General features: G+C 38.5%; 1 protein-coding gene across 2 annotated transcripts; it reads right to left on the reverse strand.

Annotated features, from left to right (window-relative positions):
• Window positions 1-87: 87 nt before the first annotated feature.
• Window positions 88-23014, reverse strand: nek8 (NIMA-related kinase 8). Of its 2 annotated transcripts, none has more exons than XM_041796760.1 (15): window positions 22935-23014; window positions 21046-21251; window positions 19935-20167; window positions 19687-19818; window positions 19256-19464; window positions 19087-19166; window positions 18813-18997; window positions 17805-17952; window positions 17242-17318; window positions 14748-14865; window positions 14450-14600; window positions 12004-12167; window positions 11504-11656; window positions 7069-7227; window positions 88-3461 (listed from the first exon to the last, which is right to left on the reverse strand). In XM_041796760.1, the coding sequence occupies exons 1-15, from the start codon at window positions 22979-22981 to the stop codon at window positions 3433-3435; spliced, it is 2091 nt and encodes a 696-aa protein (XP_041652694.1). In that variant the 5' UTR covers window positions 22982-23014; the 3' UTR covers window positions 88-3432. The 2 variants fall into 2 exon arrangements, with proteins under 2 accessions (XP_041652694.1, XP_041652686.1); XM_041796752.1 differs by having other exon boundaries at window positions 18813-19000.
• Window positions 23015-23127: the final 113 nt, after the last annotated feature.

Consider the following 23127-nt stretch of genomic DNA (forward strand, 5'->3'; position numbering starts at 1 on the left):
CTTAAAATAAGGCGCAATATTTGTATCTAATAGCCATAATATGCACCGCCAATGTATCTGTTAAACAAAATAAATCCACACAAAATAATCATGATTAAAATTTATTACACATTAATACTCATTTTCATTAAAGCTGAGCAGTAGAAGTGGGTTAATGTGAAGGTTTAAATCATATAATGTCCTACTAATGAAGAATACAGCTCAGTCAGAGGTGACAGGCGCCCCCTGGTGGTGAAGCACACACACATACTCAAAATGAAGAAATGTGATATATTCTTCATTAATGCATTTAAATGTCTTTAACACGTTAAAAACTAACACCTGACTTATATTTTCTCATTCTTGGTTAAAAAAAATCCATGTGTGGTGTTATGACACTTAAAAAAACAACACGTTCAAATATAGACACTCATCCACGCACAGATCATTTTTCACCTGCCTGTTGCCACAGGATTACATCATCATTACATCATCATAGAGGACAACAATCATAAACGATCCAAGCCCCCAGACAAGGTGTGAACTCATCCTAAATAACAGGTAGTCACTTAAAAATCAGAGATAAATCCATATTAATCTAGGTTATGATAGAAAATATAATACATGTTAATGACAGCAGATGACATCACCTTTGTCAAATGACAGATTAATGTGAGATTGATATATTTGTTAACTAGATACAGGTTATTCATTTCTAGTTGCTGACTTGTTGCTTGCTTTATTTTGAAGGTACTAGTCATGATAAATGTTTTGTGTTTCACATTAGCAGCTTCATTGTACCTACATTATATATCCCACCATATATCACTCCTCAGCTTGTGTAAAATAGATTGCCACATTCAGGGTGTTTGTGACCAAATGGCAGAATTTAAATACAAATGAAAAAATTATATACATTAAAATTTTTCCAACTTCTTTTGCATTGATTGCTAAATGTAATTACTTAAATGTAAGGACTTTTCTTGTGCTAAAAGGTTTTTGTTGATTGACTCAAGACAAAAAGTTTCAAGAGTGTGACTAAAACTAAAGAGCATCTTAATCTATAGACTGAAGTTACATTTAACAGCTGCAAAATTAACACTGTGCTGCTGCAAGATGCTTTTTTGGATAATCAAATTGTATTTTGATGCTGTTGTAGCCCTTCTGGCCCCTTATTTACTTCAAAAATACACTTCTTCATTATTGAAGGTAATCTAGAGGTGTAATTTATATTTGATGTACACCTATAATTACTATATCTTGAGGTCCCAGGCAGTTCATTGGACATGCACATACAAAAAATGTGTCACAAGATTGTTTTATCTTGCAGCTTCGACAACAGAGGATGAAAGACAACATTTGAGGAATATATAAACAAAAAACAAGAAATTCGTTATGAAATGGCAAAAAAGTGTGATACGGTACTAAATTTTGTATTCCATTACATTCAGGAGTAAAACTGATCTATGAACACATCATTTAGCAAAGTTAGACCATAAGAACATCACGTATAAGGAATAATATAATATGACAGTATCATTATAAACTAGAAAAGCACTTGGAGGGCACAGACCTCCTGGATTCCTGGATCCAGACAGTGATCCAGATCACTCCCAAAATCTAATCACTTCTTCCTTATGCCATTTCTGACATTTCCTGAAAATTTCATCAAAATCTGTTCATAACTTTTTGAGTTATGTTGCTAACAAACTAACAAACAAACCAACCCTGCCGATCACATTCAGCCAAATAAAACAGGCAGGACTGTACAGGATCTTTTCAAAATGCCGTGAGCAGCCCAAAATGCTAGCAGCATGAAGTAACTTCACCCCCTCTGCACCTGAAAGCAGCTGAAGCATAGTAGAACACAGCCATGTGCATTCAAGAATACCCAAGGGCATAATTACATATTTAAAGAATTTTTGAAACATTACGTTGATTTCAGCATACATTTAATTAAATAGTTTTCATTTTACACTTTACGAATTTCATATTCTATATTTTCATAAAATGGGTAAAATACACAACATGAAATCATTTAAAAATATTCTGTTTTTTGGAAGGCATCTGGCGACCCCCTCTGTGTCTCACAGCCCTGGAGGCTCCAGACCCCCACGCTGAGAACCACTGCTCTATTGAATGTAAAAACTTTGTGAAGCTGGACTCTGAATAGTAACAGAGTTTGTTTGAAGAGTTGTACTTTTAGTAAGAAATGAAAGATCTTCTCCAACCATACATCATATAAATAAAGTTTACACTATACATAATTAAAGGCACTTTATATTGAAAATCACTGTATACACATTTTAGGGAGTTAAATACAGAATCCTCCAGAAAACTGCAATTACTGAATCTTCTAACCCAATCGATGCTTAATCTTGACCATCGATGGTGCAGTGATGAGTTCCTACAGATTAATCAAAACGATGGTGTGCCAGTTTAGTACCACAGGTCAGACTTCAGCAGGTGGACTCTCTCTATAATTTACCTCTCACATTCATTTGTCAACCCCAATAACACTAAATCTCAAATATAAGTGAAAAACTGATGCATCTTGAAAAATAACTTGCTGTGCAGAATATTCACCACAACAAAGAGAAGGAGCCTACACCCTGTCTGCAAACACTTTCTCCTAACATTCCTAGAATACAATTTGTCACACTTAATAAATGCCAGAGTAGATGATTCATGTAACCTGCATCTTGATTTACAGCTGTTTATTAGGTTAAACTGCTTCTTCAACAAATGAAGGGATCAGTGAATGAGTGAACCAGGGAGTGATTCTGGACACAGTAAGAGTCAGTAAGTCTTTAAAAAAAACCTTCAGTTGAGCTCCAAACAACAGGCTGTAATCTGTTCTGAACTCTGCTGCTGAGTTGCAAACATTCAAGGATTAATCCAATAAAAGCACAATGTGACCAATGACGATGTGATCAAGATTAACGTGTTTGCTTCACTTGACTGATGTCTTACTAGACTCTCAAGTGGATTCCATTCATTTCCTCTCTGTGCTTTGTATCATCTCATTCATCAGCGGATTAGCAGAGCTCAAACCAGTTTGACTTTTTCTGGCCTTTATCATGCTAAGCCTGCACGTGGCAGAAGACAATGGCTGACCATATAAAAGCTGCATAACGACGACTTCCAGTAACCCTGCTTCAGTGGTAACTGTCCTCCAGCTCACCTGTTGTGAGATACACCTGCTGCAGCATGCCTTTATATCTACTGTGCTTCTGATATCAAACCATTCAATGAAAAAAACATTCATCCTGAAGGAGGAGGGGAAAAAAGCTAGAGGGGAAGAGAGAGCGAAAATGTGAGGTCGCAGCTGCAGTGTGAAAGGGAATCTTTGAAGTGCAGCACAGATGGGACTTTGGCAGGAGTTACTCAGAGGAAGCGGTCCTTCTCCTCACGCCACCGCCAGACTTCATGGTGAATGCAGAGAGGGTCAAATCATCTCGGTACAGGCTCCTCAAGCAGAGCTGAAACAAGAGGGAGAAAGAGGTGAAATGTTAAAAAAGCTGATATAATTGATTTATTGATTAGCTGAGAGAAAATGACATGACAAACACTACGTTTGATGTCATCTTTTCATAAATGACACTTAACAGTTGTTACTCAGTCTGTTTGACTTACACAGTTAGGTCAAGCTACAGTTATAGCTGGTTAAGTATATTTAACTGGACTACATTCCTCATGTTAGTAAACATACACAGCAGAGGAATTGATTTATTAATGGGAGCATGTCTGCTTCTCCTACAATTGGATGGGAATATGCTCAATTTTAGTTTTCTACTATAGACCTTCATTCAGCTAATAATGCTAACAAGTTAGCTCACAACTAATATGTTGAATGGTGAAAAGACAAACTTCACAGGCATACATTTGAACATACTTTGATTTACTTTTGGTACAAATGAGATAAACAGCATGTGTCTAGTTTACATGACAACCAAACCTAGATAACGCAAATCCTACTACATTAAACATTTATGCTGTTCTACGGAAACTGTGGAGCATGAACTGATTGCCTCGTTTAGTCTGGTCTGATTAAGGTGTATACATCAAGGGTGGGCAACTGGCAGCCCAGGGGCCACATGCGGCCCTTCCTCCTCGCTAACTGCAGTACACAAGTCCATTTCAAATATCAAAAAAGTTGTTAACTTGAGGAAAATGTGACAAAAAATCTAACTTGAGAGCATAAAAAATAAAGGTTTTTCTGAATAATCTTTTGAAGCTGTTATTTGCTCTTTGCCAGAGATTTCAGAATGGCTTTAATTGTTTTTGTAAAGCCTTTTATAAAGCATTACCAAAATGCATTTGAAATAAAAAGAATGAAAGTGAACTCTACTTTGACAGCTTATAGTTTCTTCATTACACTGAAAAAGTAGCTAAAATTAGCTTTAGGTTTAAGGGTGGAATGCCCTCTCCAGGTTGGGAATGAGATCCTGCCCCAAGTGGAGGAGTTCAAGTATCTCGGGGTCTTGTTCACGAGTGAGGGAAGAATGGAGCGGGAGATCAAAAGGTGGACTGGTGCAGCATCGGCAGTGATGCAGTCTCTGCATCGGTCTGTCATGGTGAAGAAAGAGCTGAGTCGAAAGGTGAAGCTCTCGATTTACTGGTCGATCCATGTTCCTACCCTCACCCATGGTCATGAGCTGTTGGTTGTGACTGAAAAAGCAAGATCATGGATACAGGCAGCTGAAATGAGTTTCCTCCGCAGGGTGTCTGGGCTCTCCCTTAGAGATAGGGTGAGAAGCTTGGCCATCCAAGAGAGACTCGCGTTGAGAGGAGCCAGATGAGATGGCCCGAGTATCTGGTCCGGATGCCTCCTGGACGCCTCCCTGGTGAGATGTTCCAGGCAGGTCCCACTGGGAGAAGGCCCCGGGGAAGACCCAGGACACGCTGGAAAGACTATGTCACTCGGCTGGCCTGGGAATGCCTTGGGATCCCCCGGGAAGAGCTGGACGAAGTGGCTGGGGAGAGGGAAGTCTGGGCTTCCCTGCTTAGGCTGCTGCTCCAGCAACCTGATCTCGGATAAGTGGAGGAAGATGGATGGATGGATGGTTTTTTTGAGCTCATTAAATTCATTCATTATTACATTTGAGTTAAAAACAATGAATGATGGTATAATACATTCTGATGAAGCTTTCATATTTGTTCTTTTGTTAGCACCTTTTTTAAAAGGGGTCCTACCTACCTTGTCATTTCATGGTGTAAGTGGTAATTATGTAGTAATTTCACAGTAAGAAATAACAAGGACCCTAGTTATCAGGAATAATGTGGTAATTATCTAGTAGTAGGTTAGAATTTTACCAAGCAATAACTTAATAATATTAAAGAAGTATTTACCTAGTAATAATGCACTAATTATCAAGTAGTTTCTTGTAATATTGTGACAATTTTCAGGTAATGAGGTGGTATTTTACCCTAACCCTCATAATATTTTGGCTATTCTCTGGTAATTATGTGGTATTTTATCAAATGATTTCTTAGAAAGAGGATGATAAATTTCAATGTAATTGGCTTAATACTTCCCCAGTAGTTTCTTTGTTTTGGCCCACTAAATTAAAGTCAGTCCTCCGGAAATAATTTCATGTAACTTATAGGGATAGGGAGTTAGGGTGGGTATAAATAACAACCTAATTACCAGAGAAAGCCACAATATTAGAAGAAGTCACTGGATAATTAATACATTATTACCAGGTAAACACTTCCTTAACGTAACTATATTCCTGAGTTATTGCTTCATAAAATGCCTACTTATTGCTAGGTAATTACCACTTTATTCTTGAGAAATTACTAGATTATCCCAACTTCTTACTATAAATTCACTAGTTAATAAGGGCCCTCTAAAAAGTGCTAGTTCTTTTTGTTTATTTATAAGTTATTCTAAACATCTAATTAAGTGGCCCCTATGCTTTGGCCCTCTTGCAGTAAGGTTAAAATGAATGATAACCAAAGTTGCCCATCTCTGGTATAAATGTGTAAATTTTCAACTGCATCTTCTATGTGTATTAATCGAACTTTGAGTAAGTTGATTCAGCATGATTTCAGACTTAAATGTTCACATGGCTTGTAAAAGTCCACTTTTAGTTGGATTGAAACTATGACTTTTTCTAATTGCATGTAAACATACAAACAGAGGGTTTGATAAAACAAGGAATCTAAAGATGTCGAAACCAATTCTGAAAACGTAATAGGGATTTTTTCGTTTCTTTGCACCTGTTCGACCAAACAATTATTCAATTAACTGAGCATATAATCAGCAAATAATTCTTCATACGTGTCTTCACACAACCTCTGTTGTTGTGACTGTTAACCAATTTTTCCAATAATGAGGCCGATATTGGCTCAAGGTTAATTAAATGCCATCACAAGCTTGTTAACTATCAATACAAAACAGGCTCCTCACTATAGCATGGCTGTACAGTAAAAGCTGTAGGCAGCACTAGTGTCCTTTTATTATGTCTGCTGTTTTAATCAAACTCCATTAACTGAACTCAGTGATTTGATTCTGATTGTTTAGACCCTGTTAACAACCTGTTTTAGGTCACGTCCTTGTCCCCTGGTGCAGGTCCTTTCAAAAAGCAGCCCAGCATGCTGTGAGGAAGGATTACCAACATTTCTGTTATTTATTAAATTGTGGTGCAGTTTAATCTTCTCCAAATCTGCAGCTATTTTCATTTTAGAGTGTAGAGGGACTCTTTAATCCCACCTCCAGTGTTCTTCAGTTTTCATTGGGTCAGATGGTCACTGTTGGCACAAAGAGGTCCGCACTGCTGCTGGCAACGTTGTTCAGTTAAAACAACAGCCAAAATGAAAAGATGGTCTGAGTTATTACTTGTGGCCTGCAGCTGATTTTTTTCAAACTTGAGCCTCTGTAAGTGGAAATGCTCAAAGCATGAAACAAGCTTTATCCATCAAAACTGCAGACCTACAAATGAGTCATTTCACAGGTCCACCTTTTATCATAACGCTTTCCTGAAGTTTAGCTTGTTTCTCATCTTGGGATTAGTCCTCTCTCACTCACGACATCACATCATCTCACAGGGTTTTTTACTAAAAGAGTAATGAGCAAAATATTACGTTTCACTGCCAGCAACGTGTTGCCATGACAACAAGCCACTGATGTCACCATGAATGGGTGGCTCTCGTCGAGCTGTACCGCCTTCGGTATCCCAGAGTCCTCCTCTTTTCTTCCTAGGCGTCCGCGGGCCCCCTTTCCCCAGGTGTACACCTCCCCATCTGTGAAGAGAAGCCAGTCAGCATTTGTCCAAATCCACAGCACAAACCTCAGAGTGCATTAATCCACACAAATCTTTCCCTGACAGCTCCGTCTCTCCTGCAGTGGGAGTAAAATGTCTCAATCTGAAGGGAGTCAAAGCTGAACAAAGACTTCCCTCTCCAAAGAAAACCTGCAGGCTGACTGGCACTGCAGGCTTTCTCCCCAGGGAGCCAATCGCTCTCACAGTGTGATATTTTACTATTTAACCCACAGCTTCAAGAACAAAACGCACACTTAACAGGCTCTATGCTAACTTTTAAAAATGGTTGCCAGGATAGAAATTGGGCATCTGCCTTTTGTTGTTATTGAAACTTAAAATATAGGCATGGGTTTTCCCTCATCTCATGTTAAGAATTTAAGGAAACTTGCACTGCAGAAAGCTTTATCTGTCATAAAAATGTTAAAAGCTTTTAAACAGTAACTGACACCTTTCTACCACTTTACAAAAGTTTAATCTAAGATGTTATCAGTTACAATGTCCATCCTGAAGCCTTTTTGTACAAGATTGTAGTTGAGAAGGCCTGGGTACAAAATGTAAGCTCTCAATGAGAGAATTGAGACAGTAAATTTTGGCTGCTTTAGAGGATATATTTAATCTTTTCTATGTTTAAGCTTCAGTGGGAGGTTAAGTCAAGTTATTCTGCTGTTTTGGGGTCACATAGCTGCTCACAGAGGCTTTTTAAAACTTGGTGACTCTCATTAGAATTCATGAGTGTCCCAGAATCCTTTTCTTTTTTTCTCCAAAGCAGCTAAACTGCAGATATCTGAGAAATGTTATGAACCCTGCTGCGTTTCCTTGTGCAACTCCTACAACTTCTACAAAGCTCGAGACATCTTTTGTTGGAGCATGAGATTAACAGAAAGTGAAAAGAAAGAGTTTGTCCTTTTTTTTTTTGAAAAAATGCATCTCAAGACTGCTGCAAAGCAGAAACCATTACTATGCAAAACCAAAACATCTGCATCACTGATTTTTAAATGCGAGCATGTGTGTATTTGGAATCCATAATTAGACATTTAAATCGTTTTTTGCACGCAGTGAATTTAAATCCAGCAACAGGAAAATCTCACAACCTTTAAGGCTCTGAATATCTGTTCTAAGAGCATGCATGTGACTTATCAATCTGACTGGTTGGTTGACTTTAAATGATGCATTCACATCAAAATTTGCCTTCAAATAAATGCATATGTAGAGCAGGCACATTCACATTCTTCTGCATTATAAAAGCTCTCCTCCCTCACTTTTGTGTAAAGTTCGATCTGACTAGATTGAAGCTCTAATACGCCAAGCCAAGTGAGGTAAGGGATTAAATTTTCTTTATTGCATGTTGCATTTTTGTTTAAATCTGAGCTGTCAAATGAAAAAAAAAATCACAATTATAATTGGAATTTCTGTAGTTTATTCTGATTAGTCAGAAAACTATTTTGCATGTAAAACACTTCAGTCAGGACCACTTTGACAAGAAACACACGATTAGTGATCATAAATACTTTTCTTTATTAGCAATTATTCATTTGTACTTTTTGCTGTTATTTAGATTTGGAGGTGTGGCTGTTCTGGGACACCCCCCGCACCTTCCACAAGACTACACGAAAGTGTTTAAAGCAACAAGCAGGAACAGCCCACGTTCATGCCTTTCCTGTGTCGACAAGGAAAGCCTGAGGCAGGGCGAGAAAAAGCTAAAATCCAGAGTAGAGTAGACATCAATTACAGCAGAATGACACTGATTAAGTCAGAAGCAGAATAAAGGAGGAGCTAGGGTGGGGGAGGGATGCAAAAAGTGGCTTGCATAGGAAGTAGCAAAGCGTAGCCAAGCTAGAGCAGTTTAAATATGGCAGCATGAGTGCAATTAGTCAGTAGTGTGCTTAGAAAAGTCAGCTGGGCGTCAGCTGGTGAAGGCTTGCGTGAGATCAACTGATCTTAATTATATGAAAGCGCTTGACTCCGTGGCCTGCCTGAACTACCTCTATATGCTTGATTTTTTGTTTCATTCGGATTTTTGTTGTGTCTAAGAAAGAAAGTTAGGAATCTCATAGGTTAGATCAAATATTATGACATAAACCTAATTATGGATTAGTAATTAGGGATTACTGGTGGACTCTTTTTACATCATTGTGGCTGCAGGGAGATGTACTTAGAGGGACAGTAAAGCATGCAGCTAATCTTGATAAAAATTAGTGCTGTCAATTGATTAAAAAAATGAATCAAGTGAATCACATCACCATGCTGTGCTTTAGTTTTAGTAATTTTAAGATTTTTAAACATTCTTGTTATCAAGTGTTTATTTTCATTATTTTTACTTCATGTACAGCACTTTGAAAGTGCTTTTTACTACAAAATGTATTATTATTATTATTATTATTATTATTATTATTATCATTATCTATAAATTAACATTTAAAATACTACCATTTACTTGTATTTTTGGTTGAGATAAATTAGTACAAGTATGGTGTTTCAATGAAGAAATATTAAACAAACTAGAGTTTTAAACTTATTTGTGGTTTGTAAATCAGAGTGTCTTAATTCACTGAGCAGTAAAATTCATAAACTGCAAATGAGCCCAGCAGACAAACACATCAGGTACAAAATAACTTCTGCTGTAAAGTGAATGATCAGGTGTGCTGTTACCCCGAGGTAGCTGACGTTGCTGACTGATGTCCAGTGGTCTCTCGTTAGTGTAATAAATGTAGCTCGGGCCAGCTGCTCCACTTTAGTTGTCTTTTTAGCTGTCATACAGTTTCATGGATTCTTGTGACAGTAGTTCTCGTAGGGGTTCTGTGGTACGGGTCATCCGAGGCGACCTGGATGATGTCTTGAAGCCCCTTGTCGTCAACGATGTCGATGGTCTGCAGTCTCTGGCGACCCATTAGTGATCTCATTTATCAGCTTAGATGTTGTCACTTTGGGGACAAATCTGGGTCTGCTGGACTGCGCTGGTGTAGCTTGGCGCTATGGCTTGATCCCGTTTTGTTGTCAGCGTCTTTGCTAACATTAGCAACATTAGCTATCATGGCTTGATCCCATGTTGTTGTTAGCGTCTTTGCTAGCATTAGCAACATTAGCTATCATGGCTTGATCCTGTGTTGTTAGCATCTTTGCTAACATTAGCAAAGATGTGTTTTTCCCAGAGGTGGTACTTCAGACTCTGTGCTTTGGTGTAAAGACAGTTCATACCTGATTTTGTTTCATCCAGACTTCCATTAGGCAGCTTTTTAAATTGAAATTTGCTGTTAAGCAGACCTGGGTCTGTCTCCTCAATCATTACTGCTGGCTGTGTTTGACCCGCATTAACCTTTTCACCCCAGGGACGTAAACATCCGCGCAGGAGGACTAAGGGAGGAAGTTGTTCTCAAACTTAGTCATATGTGTAAATTGCGTTATTATATTTTTAACGCATTAAACTTTCAGGATTAATCACGAGCGTTAATGCGTTTATATTAACAGATCTGATAAAAATACATGCACTATTGATTCATTATTACAATTAATGCATTAACTCTGACAGCCCTAGTTTAAATTTATCAAACAGCCTATAAAAACATTAGCAGTAGAGAGGAAGCAGAAGCATGGTTAAAGTGGGTGTTAGGACAGAAGGATAGGATGCACTTATTTTAAAAGTCAGGACAAATACTGATACTAATGTTTGAAATTACAGTTTAGTTTATGCTGATTTTGATACTAGTGATTGTTTTGTTAGTGCTTTTGACATCCACAATGAAGACATTTTCCATCATGTCTGAGCATGAAAAAGATCAGAGTTTGTCCAACAGGTAAAGTCTTTTACTCAATAGAAAGCCTTCTCTCTGAATAAGCATCTCGGTATACTAAATATCAGCACTAGATTGAAACTACACAACAGTTAAAATCTGCTACACACATCAGTTCATGCCGATTTGCCAAGTCTATCAACAGAGCTGAGTTCAGTCAATGCTGATGTTGAACTGATGCATAGGTATATCCCTAACAGAAGCAGAAGTTCATGGCAATAAAATGTGACATTATTGATTATTAGCCCATTGCTCTGCTAGCGCCTGCTGTTTACAAGTATTTTTAAGCCCTCTCTCTATGCTTCTTCCTCTCCTTTTTTTCTTTTCACAACACAGTGTCAGTAAATTTGGCTAATCAGATCATGGTCTGACTGTATCCATGTGCATGATGACCGTTCCCTGATTCCACTCTTCGCTGTGTTACACCTATCACAGTTTAAGTAACAATTTACAAACGGTTCAACTCACCAGATCCAATAGCTAATGTGAAAGCATCTCCACAGGCAGCCATAGTGATGCCCTGCAGCCCAGGTACCAGGTAAGGCACCCGGCTGCTGCGACGGGAGCTGCAGCCAATCTGACCATGTTGGTTGCTGCCAAAAGTGAAACACTGACCGTGCTCTGGAAAAAAAAAACATGGGTGAAAGTGTCTTTCAAACATCATTCTCAGTCTTAAGACCTGGAAATAAAAATAAATTTGATTCTAAATAAAACAAATTTAATACCAGGGGTAATTTTATCTTTATATTCACAGTTTTATTTAACTTTAGATATCATAAGAAAGTTCAACATGTTAGTGAGCTCAACAAGCAACCCAAAAACTACTTTGGTACTGTTAAAGGATATGGTCTGGTTAGTCATTAATGAAACAGTGACACTCTTATTTCACATCATCATAAAGGAAGTAATGTAAAGTAAAAAGATGCAATTAAATTGGATTTTGTTAATTGTTAAAGGCAATAATTTACCTGTAACAGCAACGGAATGTGCTGTTCCAATGTCAATGTAAACAATCTTCTCATTGTTGAGTGAAGCTGATTGGACTGGAGTGAAAGAGTGGACTTCCTCCACATGATTTGAGGGATGAGGTTCCTCCCCAGATGTTATTTTATCCAGCCCGAGCTTGTTGAATCTGACCCAGACAGAATAAAATCAAGGTATTTAGAACAAAGAAATATGCATTTCATTCAATTTTTTGTTTTAACGCTTTGTTCAGTGTCACCCAAAAACACATTTCTTACATTCATGATTTGTTTGCTGGCAGAGTTGTAATGGCACCATTATTTTTAACGTTTATAGTAAAAATTGAACAAAATTGTTATTTTATTGGATGCCATGGCAACAAAAAGATGTCATCCAATTGTGGGTAATTTTTGTTGTTGTTTATGAACAGCAAAAATTGCAAGCTAACTCCAATATGCTGTCTAATTTGGACAAATATATCAGTGGTGTTTTAGTACAGGAACACTGAAACTATACACTATATGGACAAAAGTATTCGGACGGCTGACCATTACACCAACAGAGACTGTAATGACATTGTATTCAAATAAATGTACTTTAACATGTAGTTGGCCCCACTTTTGTAGCTATAACAGCCTTTGTTCTTCTTGTAAGGCTTTCCACAAAATTTTGGAGCGTTTTGTGGATATTTGTTCCCATTCATTCTGTAGAACATTTATGAGGTCAGGCACTGATGTTGGACCAGAAGGCCTGTCTTGCAATCTTTGTCTCAGACAGTTTATCCCAAAGGTGCTTGATGGGGTTGAGGTCAGGGCTCTGTGTGGGCCAGTCATGTTCTTCCACAATGAACTGATCAAACCATGTCTTTATAGTTCTCGCTTTGTGCACTAGGGCACAGTCATGTTGGAATAGAAAACAGCCTTCCCCAAACTGTTGCCAAAAAGTTGGAAGCATGGCATTGTCCAAAATGTCTTGAAATGCTGAAGCTGAAGCTCCAGTCGCACAGTTTTGTGCTTAGATTAACGCCAATGGAAGTTCAGAACTCTTCAGCTTTGGAATCAGCAGAGCATCGGCAACTTCTACGCACCACATGCCTTAGCAGTTGTTGACATCACCCTGTGGTTGTATGTGGTCTTCCGCTTAGTGACTGAGTTGCTGTTGTTCCTAAACGTTTCCACTTTCTAAAAATATCACTTACAGTTGACTGTGGAATATTCAGAAGGAATGAAATTTCACAAAGCGTCATATTGCAAAGGTGGTGTCCTTCATAGTACCACACTTGAAGTCAAAGAGCTCTTCAGAACAACCCATTTTGTATCATCAGTGTTTGCTTATGGAGACTGCATGGCTGGGTGCTTGATTTTATTCATCTGTGGGAACAGGTCTGACACAGATGGGGCCAAATACTATTTTCCATATAGTGTATTTTTTAAAAACTGCACAGCAACACCTCTGCTGTTCCCTCCTCTGCTTTCTCAAGGCATTACTTTTGCACTACTGTTGTCCCATCATCACAGGGCACTAAAAGAACTTCACAAACACCAGAATTTGTTAACTTTTGAATCTGTAAATCTTTTTCAATGTCTCTCACTGCAGCTTTGGGTTAAATTAAAGGGAAAATCTGTCATTTTTTGCTAAAGCTTAAGTATGTTTAATACGAATGATCACAGAGCAAAAACAATTTCTGTTTTTTTGTTTGACCATGTGCTGTTGCAAACTATCAAAAATGTTGACAGCCATATTTGTTGCAGGTAGCTGCTATGACTCTGACTTTTAAGTACACAATGCTGATTGCAGCTGAACATCCGGTCCAAAGCCCCATTGTGGGAGAGAGACTGAGAATGAGAGAGAAGTGTCTGTCACTCTTGAAGAATGCTGTCTCACAGGTTGTGCACCATAGCTTTCCACCACAACAGAGAAACGTGATCACATCACTTGTGTTTTAGGCTCTTTATACCGGCTTAGGAATGTTTTAAAATAGATTTGAAGATTTGCTAGTCATAAGGCAGGTCATGGCCTTTCACCCTGCATTATGTTCACTTTATAAAAAACATAATACACTTGTTAAAGCTATGAGATGCTCCATTAAAGGTGATTTTGTTTGTTCTCTAGACCCAGCTTAATACTTAAGGAACAGGACTTTTTGGAGTCTGATCATATAAAATATGTATTGTTATTAATTCATCTGTTTTATTTTGATGTCATGATGAGAAACTTTCGAAAGTGATTAAAAAGTGCCTCCAATTAATCAATATAATTTCATCTAGAACCATCCCATTTGTGAGTGTGGGCTATATTTGATTGGATTTTATAAGGGGATATTAACAATGCATTGTAGGTGACAAACAAAAGAGTCTGACATGAAATTTATATGTTCCAAAGCTGATTATTACCTTAGTCTCACTGAGTCTAACAGCCATAGAACTAGTCCCGTAAATAGAAAATAACTACCTGTTGCTTCCACATGCCATGATGCTGTGCTGAGTGCTGATAATCATGGAGCAGTCAACTCCACACACAACCTTCTGGGCCTCAAATTCCACAGGTAAACACACCTGCTGAGGAGAGTTATGGGTGTCTTGAGTGCTGAGCCCGAGGCGACCTTCCAGACAGAAACAGGAATAAGAGACAAGGACAGTGTGTTCAATCTCACAGTGTGCTGAGATGCTGCTGTCATTAACATCAAACCAAAAGATGTACACTAAGATAGAATGAGTGAGTCTGAAAACAAGAGACTCATTTACGATACCATTGTCTCCTCTTCCCCAGGCAAATACTTCTCTTTCATTGGTCACTGCGAGGACGTGGGAAGCACCACATGATACCTGAACCAGCTCATAGCCGAGGAGGGCTTCTACGATCTTTGGCTGCATGTGTATCAGAAAAGACATTGATAACAAAAATCACCATCATGCTATTTGTTTGGCTGCAAGCTTGAGTACATAATTTATGTTAAACTACAGTGAACAAAATATACAAGTAAAAAATATCACCATCATGGGATTATAAGTATGTCTAGATTTATATGAGTTCAAATGTATATCTTATACATCCATTGGATTTACCATAGGGACAATTACTGCTTTTCATAGTATGTTGTAGATACTTCTAATTACTGTCTTTACATTTGTCAACTAAAGGTTAAAATTTCAACCTTAAATCATAAGAAACCAACATTTTTTTCTTCTTACATTTTTAAACATATGTTGTCTATAATAAGGGAAATTTCTTAACCTCCTATCTTCTTTTTATGCCAATGAAATATTTATCACTTAACAATATAACAGCAAGAGTCAAGCTCAACACATGTTGACACACATGTGACACTCAGCAGCCAAGGTCAAGCTCAATGGCATCTCTTTTGCCTGGGCCTTTTCCCACCTGGTGGTATGCCCAGAGACCACTGGCATTTTTCGGGCCCTTGGGACATCCACAGCATGACCAGGGGCACATGGCAACCCTACCACCTGCCCGGCCAGAACCCTAGACCATGCTTACTTGCCAGATCTCAGCCTTACTCCACCTTAAAGGAGTGCTTTGTTATTTTTTCAAAAGATTATTTTGCCATTACCCTGGTAATATGAAGAACATCCGGAGCACCAGAGTTGTGTCAATCCTCCTTCCCACTGCATGGTGCCCTCAGGTGGCTTACTTCTCTACATCTACACCTTACTTCAGCCTAAACTTTTGGCCCCAAAAAAGTTCTGCGCAGTACTGTATATGTCACTGGATTCTTGGATACAGATTTTGTTCTGTTGGAATAAAACATTTTGGGTTTACAATAGTACTCTAATTGGTTAGACAACTATTTTCTAGAAAAGACATGAGGAGGTCTTACATGTAATAAAAACAGTTTGTTCACCATTGATAGCATATGTAATCTTCCTTAGGGGAGAGTTCCAGATATTTCAGAAATCTATGTACCTATTCTCAGATTATTATCTCTTTTAAATACTAGAGAAAAGGATTTCTGGCCAACAACAAGACAATTTCTAGAAAATATCTTAAGTTTCTAGTGTGGTTTTACCATAATTAAACACATAAAGCCTAAGGGAGCATGGTATGTCCACGGTATCCTATGGCAAATCTTGTGAAGACAGAAGGATGTATTAAAAAAAATATGAGAACCAGTCAGTGGTATGACTAATCCAAGAGCTATTTTTTATTTTGTCTCACTTGAAAAATACATTTTATTGAGTATATTTGTCTGGCTTCTTATGAAAAAAATTTTTTATCACACTTTGTTTTGGCCAAATTCACCTGGCAAGTCTACATAAACATCCCATTCAGAGATATTCCAAGCAAAAAAACAAGGCCTGAAATGCTTGTTGCTGATAAAAATATCTGCCAGTCTCTTAAAAAGAGACGTTCTAAGTAACTCAGATAAAAAAAAACACCTCTCAGTTCAAGACACCCTACAAATAAAATTTGCTTGGAAGCTTGGCTGATATTTTTCCTTGTGCAAACATTTCAGGCCTTATCTTTTGTGTTTCATATCTTGAAATAAGATAATATGAATCTATCAGATGGCTTGTATAAAGTATCATGAGATATTTTCAATTGAATTATACAAGTACAGCTGATAAGACTTGAGTTTTGCCGTGCTGCTATTTGCATTTGATTCCACTTAGGTCAGACCAATCATAATGGCTTTTTGAATATCAAAGCATCTTAACAACCAGTATGTCTGCCACTTAAAACTTTCATCCAATCAGTGCTTAAAATCTGTACATAACATGACCCACAGTTCTAGTTTGTGAAATGTTGGCTACTAAACCATGTCATGCCAAATACTGGACTATTTTGTGGTACTAGAAGCCATTTGAACTAGATGCTCTACACCAGTGCCCAACCCGAGCAGCCTCCAGCTACATCACGTTTTGTTTCTTTGTTTCTGCTTGGCTGTAGCTTTAAGAGGCAATTTGGTCAACGCCCTTCTAATAACAACATTTGGAGGTGTATAATGAATACAGATGGTTCCAGGCTGATTCATACCTATCAAATGTCTGGTAATAGGAGGATAGGTGTGACCTAGTGGTGACTAAAATCTGTTTACATAGTTGAGAAATACGACAAACATAAACTCAGGTGTCAATCAGCTGGGAACATTTAGCAACAATAAACTCAACAGAGCTGTTATAAATCAAAACAGGTCATTTTTAGTTGACCATTACAGAGGGTAGCTTTTTATTTAATAATACTGTGAGATTTATGTATTTTACTTGTAAATATGTGACAGGTACCTGAGTAACATCGTTGAAGTTGCCATGACCTAGACAGCCGTTGCTCCCACTTCCAAACGTCATGATGATGCCCCTGTCTGCAAATTAGAAAGAAAAAGAAAAGGTGAAGGACACTGTAAGCAGATTGGTGCAGGTGTAATCTTATGTGGCCCAACAAATAGCTTTTAATCCATATTTAGGAGATGCTTAAAGTAAAAGTGATGAGAGAGGGTAAACTTTGCAGGGACGAAGTGTATTTAATCCTGTGCTATCTGACTACAGCCCCATAAAGAACACTGAAAAACAGATCTGCAGCAGTTTGTGTGTCTTTCAAACTGCTAGGCGAGCCTGCAGAGGTTTATTTTACATCCACTCTATCTGATCAAGTACAGAAAAAGAGCTGACTGTTTCCTCACTTTCATCTGTATGGTCAAATGCTGCCTCAGTGCTTTGCAGCCATCTTGTGTGAATGCATGCAGGGAGAAAAAGAGGATAAACATTGATTTCCTTTAGCTCAGCGCCCTGTACAACTGACTAGGCATGGATCTGTGATTTGTTTTTGCAAAGCAGAACAGGTCACCTACCTGTCATGCAGGTAGTGAAGAGATCACCGCATGACACGGACTTGATGGTGACTCCAGACTGACCCTCCAGGAAACGTGAAATGAACTGAGGCTGCATCTGCTCAACCACACCGGGCAGACTGGCCTCACCAGAACCCACCGATGGAGCCTGTGAGGAGAAATGATAATTAGCCGAGGGTGAACAAAAGGATAGTTCTTAAGGGCAGCACTGTGAGAATAAAGATGCTGGATCCTGGAAGATTTAAGGGGAAAATCTCACCTCGGAGACACTAAAAAGAGCCATCAGCCTGTGAGATCAAACACTCTCCCTCTTGTTAAGTGGCAATATTTTACAGTCAGCCTCATTTAACTCTTAATTCTTGTACTGTAGCATTGTCTAGTTAAAGGAAAATACAACCCGAAATATGTTTCTTCCAGCAAAGTGGAGACATCTGTTAAGCCTGTGGGCTTATAAAGCAACTGCTGAGGAGAATTCACATAGGTATCTCTCCACAACATATTTTTTACTCTAGTATGGTTATGATTCTACTGCAAAACCAGACATGTTCAATCAACAGGGTGGAAAGCTAAAAAAAGGAGGTCTATAATAGCCACAGTAAAAAAACACACAATTTGCTTCCAAAAACAAAAATTCAGTGTCTTAAATTTGATTGCATAAGACGAATAAAAAGATACATATAATACATATATGTTGACCTTTGGAAAAGTATGCTCATTTATATGCACTAAATACTTGGCTGGGGCTTCTTTTGCATGAATTACTACATCAATGCATTGTGGCATGGAGGTGATCAGTCTTTTAACCACAGAAATACTGACATAAATGGTGATTAAAAATGTTCGATCATTTGACAGCCCTACTTTATAATAAATTCTCACATTATGATAATGATTTAAGAGCAATTTGCTTTGCAGCCCTACCCAGGAGTGTGTTAAAACCACAGCTCTAAGAGTTATATCAAGGATTTTTCCTCTAGCAGAAATTTCAGGGTTAACAGAAATACAGACCTCCCATGTAATCAAACGTCCTGACTTGGTCACCCCCATCCTCTGAGTGCGGCCCAGAGACACTTGAAGCACCTCAGTGTTGAGCATCGGCAGACGAAGAGGTGATGAGATTCCACTTCCCCACGTGTATACTGAGGACAGCGGGAGGGAATGCACCTTTCCTGATCCTAAACTCACCAATCCATCTGCTTCAGCCAAAGAAATAACAATCTTTGTGGTTTAAGCACAATGATCAAACATGGTACAGCAAATAAATAAGAGAAGTATGGCTGACCTCTGGACCTGCTGGTGGGAACTCTCCCTCCTGGTCTGCCTTGAGGACCAGTCTGCACAGTAGACAGTGGTTTCTCAATCCTGGATTTAAAAAAACACAGAATGGACTTTTTTATTACATAAAACTCCACTGATATCTGTCAGTCGCAAGTCATGCATTTAAAAGCTACCTGCGCATTTTGACATTGCCAATATCCGTGTAAAGGTTAAGCAGAGGCCTGATGCATATGGGCAGAGCCATTATTTCATTGAGTTGAGGCCTTTTGGATGGATCCAGATTGAGCATATTGAGGATGAGCTGTCGCAGTTCAGGGCTGTATCGGTCTGAAATGGGAGCAAATGTTCCACTCATTATCTTCAGAACGAGGGCTGGCAGATTCTGCAAGGAAAAGTAAAGACACAAAAGTACCTATGATATTGTGAGGTATTGATTCATGTTGGAATCAAAAGTCCATGCAAACTGATAAAGAGTTTGACATGGGATAAAAAAATACAAATACAATCTTCAATAGTTCAATTTCAATCGGCTGAAACTACAAACGTTTTTAATAACCACATCAAGGTAAGTACGGGTTATAAATAAAGAAAATGCTTCATGTACAGCAGCCTCGAAGGCCCTCTTCAGGCTTGCCAGCTCATATAGCACACAGCCCAAAGCCCAGATGTCGCTCTTCTGGTTGTACGGCTTTCCTTCACACAGCTCTGGGGAGATGTAGCATGGAGTCCCAACCACCTGCAGTGTGAAGCAAAAAAGGACGCATCATGTTACTATATCTGAAAAATCAACATATTAGAGCATGTTTGTCCTTGAGGTCTTGGAACTCCACACTGATGGTAAATCTTTATCACCGTGTAAGCTTTGCTCTTGCTGACAAGGATTTTGGAGATGCCAAAATCACCAATTTTGACGATCATCTGGTGCTTGTCGAGGAGAATATTCTGCGTCTTCAGATCTCTGTGTAGAATAAGTTTGTTGTGGACGTGATAGAGTGCAAGTAAGATTTGAACGAAGAAGTGGAGAATGGTGTCCTCATCCAGCAGGGAGTTACAGCGTTTCTGTATGTAATCAGCCAATGTCCCACCTTCATGAGGAAAAATAAAGAGGAGGAAGTAAACATTAAGATGATTACAATTAAAAAAAACTCACCTTTTTATCACATCACTGGCTTGAATAAAAAGCAGAGATGATGAAAACAAAGGCAATAAGTACTGAATATAACAGGCTTAATGAATAGAGCAGGAGGTGGAATTGTAACACATGTAGACTCAGAGCCTCTGTTTAAATAAACATACAATAGCAATGCCCTCCTGGATGCCCCTGTGAAAAGTGAAAAATTACAAATGTTCATACTGTAATACAGCATTGCATCACCTCGGAAGCTGTGGCATGCTGCTAAGTGACCATCTTTAAGGCAAAGTCATCAAGTGTGACTATATTTTCATTTTGTAATAAATGGTAAATCTTTAGTAAGAAGGTTCCTGGACGATCTTTTTATTATTTATTTTTAAGTCCACTGATAGTATGGGCAGTACTGCTCATAACCTTTGTTTTCTACCTTCATGTTCCTTGTATGTATAAACCTACTTGACAACATGCCTGGCTCTGATTCTGACATGTCATTTAGAAGATAATCCAGCACTTTATGAACACAAGCAGCTATAGTTTAGTCTCTGACCTGAAGACAAGAACAGCTAAAAGCATATCAGAACGTTTCTGTCTGAAAAACAGCTCTGTGGTTTGCTGCAGAAATCTGGACTACTTGAACTGTCTTTTGTACATAATACCATGTAACTGACAGAGAAAGTGACCCATAGCATCATCAAGCATACTGATACAAGGCATTTTCCCAGGCTTGATATGGGAAGGTATGGAACCCTACAGCACTGAACCATGGGAAAAGTGAACCATTAGACAATGAACAAAAGAGGCTCATGTAATAAGATATTACAGTGAGCTTACCTGGAGCATACTCCATGGCTATCATGAGTGCCTTGTCTTCCAGGAAGTTCTCATAGTACTCTATAATATTTGGATGGTTGAGCAATTTCAGGACCTGACACTCGTTCTGAGCTGCCAGGCGCTCGTCTCTCGACATCTGCTCTACTGGGATCTCCTTCAGGATGACAAAGGCCCCGTCACTGCGCCTGCGGCACAGGTGGACGATCCTGACAAGGGAGAGAAACGATGAAAAAAAAGACCAAGATTCTTTTCCACAGACAGGAAAGCAGGATGATCTTAGGTGGGTTAGGCCTTCTCTGCCAATGTCACTGAGCACTGGCACCACTTTGGTAGCATCTGGAAATATCTGAGGAGGAAGAAGTCTGTTACTATGACACTGAACCAGTGGTTTAACATGAAATAGTTCCTTGTATATTATTGCTTCACTTTGAGAAGTAAATCACTAACATCAAAGCATTTAAAGCACTTTGCTTCACAATTTCATTGTTAACCATATCTGCAATTCATTCATTCTGCTTTCAGTACTTACTGACTATCACTTACTATCACACATTGTCATTTCACAGACTTTTCCACTCAGGAGAAATGTTGGTTTCAGTTTTTTTCCCATTTCACCTAGTAGACAGCAGGAGCTGGGATCAAATTGCAAACCTTGCTACTAAGACACAGTGGACTACCACTTATCCACAGCTGCATGTGTGAAGAAGTCTTTTACCTTTGACAAACAGTAGACTTCAAAAACATCTACTTCACTTTCACAACAAATAGTACTGGACGATTTGACGACTGATGTGAAATTATGCTGGACATCATTGCCATTTGCAGTTGCAATTACTGTTTAATACAAAAATGATTTCATGAATCTACTTGCTTGGTTAACAAGGAAAATGGTAATGACAGTTAAAGTGTGTATTTCTCTACTCAGAACATACAAAAATGAAAAAGCATAAAAGCAAAAAAAAAAAAAAAAAACACAAAATCTGAAGTCTTTACAGTATTAGTTTAAAAAAAAAAGGCTTTCCTTTTTTTTAAAATAAAAGGTACTGCTTTCTCATGTCTTTCTAATTTTGATTACCAAAACACACAAAAACAAGGAAAGCAGGATTTTTTTGTAAACATTTCTAAAACACTAAAACTGAATGTTTGCATGATGTGTCGAGCTTAACATCGCTGCTGCATATTGCTCCTTCTGTGATTTAAAAAAAAATCTTTTGGATATGTTGCATCCATCTGAAACGTTTTACAAGTACTGACAATATGGTAACTCTGAGGAAAAGCACCACTGTAAAAAATACTGTTATTCACTATTTATCACTTTATTAGAGTACTCTTTCGGTTTTTGCAGTTCTGATTCATTGGTCTAAGTCTAAGATAAGGTCATTTCTTATGCAGTGGGATACTGATATTTACTCTGCAGTTATTTTTGATTTATTAACCTTTTAACAGCCTAGCATCACAAACGTAAAAGCGAAGGTACGGTTGGTAAATATGGCTTTATAATAGCTGATATCCACAGATGACTGCCCTGCCTTACTAATGAAACGTAATTCTTAAACCAACCTAGCAAAAATGTCAAGGCCATGCAAACATTACTGAGCTAAAACTGTTAACTGATATCTATGTTCAGTAAACTGTGTTTCTGTAGCATTAGGACTGAACTAAGTAAGCCTCACTAAAGTTTTAAAAACTTTTTCCAAAAACGCTCAACCCTGTTCCGGACTCGTCTTCATTTTGGGGCGGCGCTCATCATAACCCGTTACTTTTAGGAGAAAAAACTTCGGTCTCACTATCTTTGTTCTGGGTTTACGTCAGCAAAACGGCGAATACTTACAAGGGAAATCATTCATAACGCAAAACACGAACAAAAAGACAGTGAGGTCAGAGCTTACCCGAAAGCTCCTCTTCCGACAACTTTGATTTTCTCATACTTCTCCATCCCTGCTGCTCCCGAACGTTTCCGCGGTCTCCAGGCAACCCGTCCCCAATCCTACAGGACGCAGCGAGGGACAAAAAGGACGAGCGAGGAAAACCTTTTGGTTAAGCCCGTGAAACTGATTTATGAAAGTTATAAGAGGTATCGTT

Source organism: Cheilinus undulatus, linkage group 2, assembly GCF_018320785.1.
Source record: "Cheilinus undulatus linkage group 2, ASM1832078v1, whole genome shotgun sequence".
NCBI lineage: Eukaryota > Metazoa > Chordata > Actinopteri > Labriformes > Labridae > Cheilinus > Cheilinus undulatus.